The following is a 5,766-nucleotide window of genomic DNA, read 5'->3' on the forward strand; positions in this document are numbered from 1 at the left end:
CAATTATGTTGAATATTTATTTATTTATTTTTCAGTAAGCTCTTCATCTCTCCATGCACGCCAGATAAAGAGAAATCGCAAACCCAAAATATTGTAATCCCACATACCACTGTAAAGCATTAATAAATCACACCGTGGAAGCACTGCCTTCTAACTTCATCACAAACGATTAAGAGCGCCACTCATGCTGATCTCAGTCTTCTGCAACTTCGGAAAATATCACATAGACTACTATCTTCATTGCGACAACTAAATTCCGCCTATTATTCCTTGATTGCTGTCAAACAGAGATCCTTGAATAGCACTAGGTGGTCTCCCATTTTAGAGCTCCCACTCAAAAAGAATTCTTTTATAGATAAACACTACAATTGACCCACTGTTTTATTACAACAAACTTTAAATTTGAAGGTGACATCGTAAAATGTCACTAATCAATATACAATCGTATAAAACAACATATGCAATACGCCTGCAACAAAAGCAAGACAATCCCGGAACTGAAAACAAGAAAAAGGAAAAAACCCGGACACGTAAATCTCATGTCTCCAGCTGTGAGGTGACTCTGGATTTTATTAATAGCAAGGTTCATTTTTTTCCTCTACCCTTATATTGCGTGACTTAAACAAAACTTTACGACTAGCAATAAGCAGCAGAATGTGGCATGCAACGGCTGTAGGCCCGGCAGTTCGAAGCTGAGCTTCCATCCCGCTTCAAACCCATCAGATGGATGGGACGGTATTTGTTTCCAAAATGTTTTTAAGTATTTTTAAACGCTTAAAAACACCAAACATTTTTATCGCTGTAAAAACATTACTTTGTACTTCGTATTCGTAAATGTTTTTAAAGCAATAAAAAAGTATGCCACTTTCTGAGCCCTTTTGGTTTATTCTAAAATATCTAGAAAACAAGTGTCCTTTGCAAGGTGAGTGATATGGTATTTCACTGGTTTTCAACGACTGAGTACCATGGGAACAGTAAAGACATATTTACTGGGAAAATAATATGAAAAGTTGACCAAATAGTTTAAAGAAGAATCTTTTCTTCTTTAACAAGACAAGAACACTAATAGAGATTTGGTAGGAAAGCAGCTGTCATAGAAAGATGAAAATAAACGAGAAAAACATTCAGTTACCAAATTACAATTTATAATTACTACTATTTTTGGCGCCAATTACGATCGTCGTCAGCTGCTCCTCTGCGCTGATGCTGAGATGTACCACGAACTGAAAATGAAATTTGATAAAAAAAAACAACGCATGAACTTCGAAATGAGAACGTCAAACTTCTTTGCTAAGGAATTATGAAAGTCACATCAATGAGACAGACTAATTTTGAACTCGGTGTATCAAGCTTACGTTAGTGAGATGCATACATATAACGAACCAGATGTTTTCGAGAGTACCTTTTAAGCATAGAACAAGTAATTTTGGACCTGAACTTTGCATAGCTAAATTACATCGTTAAAAATCATGGAATAGTTTTCAAGTGTGGTCTCTTGACAAGAGGAAAATAAAAACTAAACACAAAATGAAGACTGTTAAAATGAGAAAAAAGTTACATGATTGTGCACCGTGACCATCACCAGTACGTTGCATGGATCGACTCCATTTGCTTGTACCTGTACTTGTTTCATTACTACCACTTCCTTCTAATATTCTTCCAGATGGAGCACCATTTACTGGAGCACCATCTGCCTGACGGGACTTTGAAGAGCGCCACAGCTGACTTGTGGGAGCTAAACAACTCAGAGATTATAAAGCAGTTTCTGATATCAGTTGAATGGCAAATGTAAATAGAATGTCCATGGAGATACAAAATAATTTCACATCTAAAAATAGTCGCGAGTGATCTCGTTTATTTCTACAACTCGTCGCAAAGCTTTCAAAAAGCTTTAGCTAATCGCAGAGTATGTAAAAGTCTCTTACCTGCTAGCAGATGCCCGTTGTGATGAATCGGCTTGATCACGTGTTACAATCATTCCTCGTCTCCATGGTCCTGCATCAGTTGGAGAGGAAGTGGCTACAGCTTTCGCATCATGTAGCTGAGAGCCGGGTGGTTCTCCACGTTTTTCCATAAATGATTGCTACAAAACTTAATCATTTTATTCAAAAAAACAAAATAAAGAACCTAAAATAAATCGCAAGTGGCAGAATTTGTATGAAAGTGAAATTCTGGTTATCTGATACTTGTCCAACAACATGATCTCTATCACGTTGTGTTACTTGTCCCTTCCTCCAATTTGTCGTTGTATCTGCTTCACCGCGTGATTGTTCTCGATCAGAGAAGCGTGATGGCGCCGCAGGACGTTCAAAATTACGAGCTGGTCCATCTTGTTGTCTCTGCGATCCAGTGACATTTCCACGTACCCATGATCCACTATCAGCTTCGGATATGGCCTGAAAAATTTCCGATTCGACCAACCGAACAGTGAAACAACTCATATAATTAGTCGCTGCAAGAGTCTGAAAATTCCTTATAACAGTAAAAACAAACATTATTAACAATTGCACCACTTTCGCGATGGCGTTCACCTTCCACGAAACGTTCTCCAAACGATTTTGAAGGAATAGTTCGAAGTTGTGCTGGCTGTGCACTTTTACGCCAATCCAAATCCATGTCTGAATTTTCAACTGTTTCCCGTTTAGGGGGACGTTGTGCTTCACGGACTGCTCTTCGTTCTTTCTCCTGTTCTTCTCTCCTTGCTTGCTCTGCTGCTTCCTTAGCTTTCATCATTTCTCTCTCACGTTCCTGAAAAAGTATGAATATAAATAAAGGTTCGATTCTTTAAAACTCAGGAAGGGACCCTGAGGTATTCTGCACCATTATGCAATTATAGCACAACCTGGAGCCATTCTCGCCTTCGTTCTTTCTTCCGAAGTTCATGGCGTTCTTCAAGACGTTTTCGTTTCTCATCTTGCAGTTTCTTCTCCCACTCCTCCATTTTTTTATTGAAATCTTCAGCACGTGCCTCTTTAACCGATTTAAGGAATGCAGCCGCATCCGGATCCTTACGTACTTTTTGCATGCGTTCATAGACAGCAATTGCATTTTCATGGTCTTTGCTAAAAAGTTGGATAAAACAAAATGAAATTCGCTTTTATAATGACTCGACAATATCAATTCACTGTTTTCATATGCATCGTTCAGATAAAACTGCAACAATTACAATCTATCCAGTTGCAATATATTTCTTATTTTACTCTGTATACCTGCTATCATTACATTACCCAATTCTATCCTTCAAAACATTCAGTGCGCATGGATATTTTGAAATGAGGAAAGACTAAGAAATCAAAACAAATCAAATCAGTAAATTTGAACATACGTTGCATTTTCAATACGACGCTTCTCATAAGCGTCATGGTTTTGAGGAGCTTTCACCGCAAAATTATCCGAAATAGCCTTGCGTGCTATCATTTCCTGCAGATGATAAGCACGGATCAGATGATCAAATTTCTTTTCTTGTTGCTGCAAACGAGCTTGCTGCTCACGACGTTGTTCATCCAAACGATCACGCTGTTCACGAAGTACTAAAAAAATTAATAATAAACTCAACTGACATCATAATTAATGAAATAATCACATAGTCAGAAGGCTATGTACAGACCTGAGTCAGGATCCATGTTTTGGAAGGCTTCTTCGCCGTGATCTTTTACAATAGCCTGATATATCGGAGTTGCTTGGATTTTTTTCATTTTTTCTGCCCGTACTTTACGATCAATCTCCTCCTGTTCCGCAAGCCTCCGCAGTTTTTCTTTTTCGATATTTTCCTGTTCTAAACGGCGCATTTCTTCAGCTCTTCTCTGTTCTTCCTTCCTGTTAGCTTCCGCCTGGGCTTGTTGACATTTCTCTAATTTCTGTCGTTCACTAGTTTCCTTATAACTTTCAATTTTCTTCCTTCGCAAGAGTACCCGTTCGTAATCCGCATCTTTGTGATATGAATATATCGCCGCATGACGCTTCAACTAAAAAGAAGGAAGGAAGTACTAAAACGCAAAAGTGCAATTAAAATTTTAACAGAGGAGCATTTTAAAGACTTACGTCTTCAGTAGCGGCCTTCTTAATTTCTTCATAATCAAGAACCTGAACAACGTCTCGCAGGCTATTATACATTGACTGAAGATGATTTCGAATATCCTCGACAGCTACCTAAATAATGAAAGTTATAGAGAAAATCCAACATAGTTCCTCCGGAGATCACATATTATTATGTGGTATTTTTGTTGAGTGATTTGTTGAAAATAAAAAAAATTTTTGGTTAAAAAACTCCATATATCGGAGTGTAAAAATCCATGAAAACATAACGAATTATCGTTAAAATTGTAACTGATAATGCCCGTAAAACCATCCGAACGATACTTATGGCATCACATGCACAAATTAGCAGTCCAGTTGCCCATTCCATGATTATTTATCAAACGCATGCATTCAGTATCGAAGATTCAAATTATATCTTTATGCTACTGCATTTTATGCATGAGAAAATATGTACAAATATGCCAAACCTGCTCTGCTTCACCACCAAAACCATCCGATACTTCCAAATCGAAAAATCCAGAAAGCGCAGCATCAGCTGCCCCAAAGTGAATTGATCCGCCACGATGATCAATGCGAGCCTATAAATCAGTCCAAAACAAGCCTAGAATTGGTCCGCATCTGTCTACAATACATAACTACCGCTTAAAACATTTTTTGCAACCAAAAATTTAAGCACCTTTTAACAGCTATCATAAGAAAACCAGATGAACCTACCTTGACATAGCGATGCTTTGCTATATCCACCAAAAAACGCTCTAGCTCATCACCACTATAAAATGGAATTACTTTCTGGATACGCTCAATTGAGAGTGTATCATAAATGACCGAAATTTGCTTTATAATTTTTGTAGCTGTGACCCCTTTCAGGGCTTCAACATATTGATTGTATTCAGCCTTGTTCAGTTCTGTAACTTTTGTTAGTTCCGCTTGGATCTCATTTGCAAGACGTAGAGGTGTAAAATTACACTCCAACAATCTGAAAAAAAAAAAAGGGATTCAATAGGGAAGCCTTTGATTTCTTTAATGTAGCTTTACAATAAAAGATTTAGAAGAACAAGGAAAACAGAAGCATTAATACAAATCTTATATCCTTTAAAAGAAATGCGCCGGCTTGTGACGGTGTTGAAAAGAAAAAATTAATTTTAATAATATGGTATCAGTTACCAAATCAATTCATTTTTCACCAGTTATTTAAATCCAATGACCTTAATAAACCTACATAAATCCATGTTATCACTATTTTAGTGATTGTATCCTACCATACTTTGAGATTACATAAATATTCACATAGCATAATGAAGGATATATGTCTGACTTGATTTTGTTAAAAATGAGTGCAAAAACCTTTTACCGATATAGAGTACGTGCACTTTCCACAGCAACATCCGGCAGATTCAGACGAGTGATCTCTTTTAAAATTCCAGCTCTTGTAGGCGCTACTGGTAAACGAAGAAGATTCGACAGCAACCTAAAACAATCAATGACGAATTTCTAGCCATAGAGTGTGGAGACGAAATTCATTTTATGGATCCTTTATTTTTAAGCTTCCAACTAATTATCAGTCAAAATCTATCGAACACGAACAAAGATTTCAACAAAATCATTTGTCCTTGCAATTCAGTATTAGCAATCAATTGCCTGAAGAGGAGAAAAAAAGATTGCGGCATTAAATGATCCACTCTTAAGTTTTAATTTTCCTATGAAGAAATCAAGTTGAACAAACAACTC

The 5,766-nt window shown here is 37.1% G+C and overlaps 1 protein-coding gene across 1 annotated transcript in view; it reads right to left on the bottom strand.

Annotated features, from left to right (window-relative positions):
• Positions 1-781: 781 nt before the first annotated feature.
• The window catches only part of LOAG_12041 (eukaryotic translation initiation factor 3 subunit 10), a gene marked incomplete at its 5' end in the record, with an annotated part of 5,729 nt that continues 744 nt past the window's right edge, over positions 782-5,766 (bottom strand). Inside the window, 12 exons of the mRNA XM_020448467.1 lie at positions 782-1,223; positions 1,559-1,735; positions 1,926-2,083; positions 2,187-2,396; positions 2,494-2,748; positions 2,843-3,062; positions 3,326-3,530; positions 3,608-3,965; positions 4,042-4,149; positions 4,506-4,616; positions 4,753-5,014; positions 5,390-5,506. Coding sequence (XP_020301392.1) covers positions 1,636-1,735; positions 1,926-2,083; positions 2,187-2,396; positions 2,494-2,748; positions 2,843-3,062; positions 3,326-3,530; positions 3,608-3,965; positions 4,042-4,149; positions 4,506-4,616; positions 4,753-5,014; positions 5,390-5,506 — 2,104 coding nt within the window. The 3' untranslated portion in view covers positions 782-1,223; positions 1,559-1,635. The remainder of the gene's footprint in view (positions 1,224-1,558; positions 1,736-1,925; positions 2,084-2,186; positions 2,397-2,493; positions 2,749-2,842; positions 3,063-3,325; positions 3,531-3,607; positions 3,966-4,041; positions 4,150-4,505; positions 4,617-4,752; positions 5,015-5,389; positions 5,507-5,766) is intronic.

This window comes from Loa loa, assembly GCF_000183805.2.
Source record: "Loa loa unplaced genomic scaffold supercont3.68, whole genome shotgun sequence".
Classification (NCBI taxonomy): Eukaryota; Metazoa; Nematoda; class Chromadorea; order Rhabditida; family Onchocercidae; genus Loa; species Loa loa.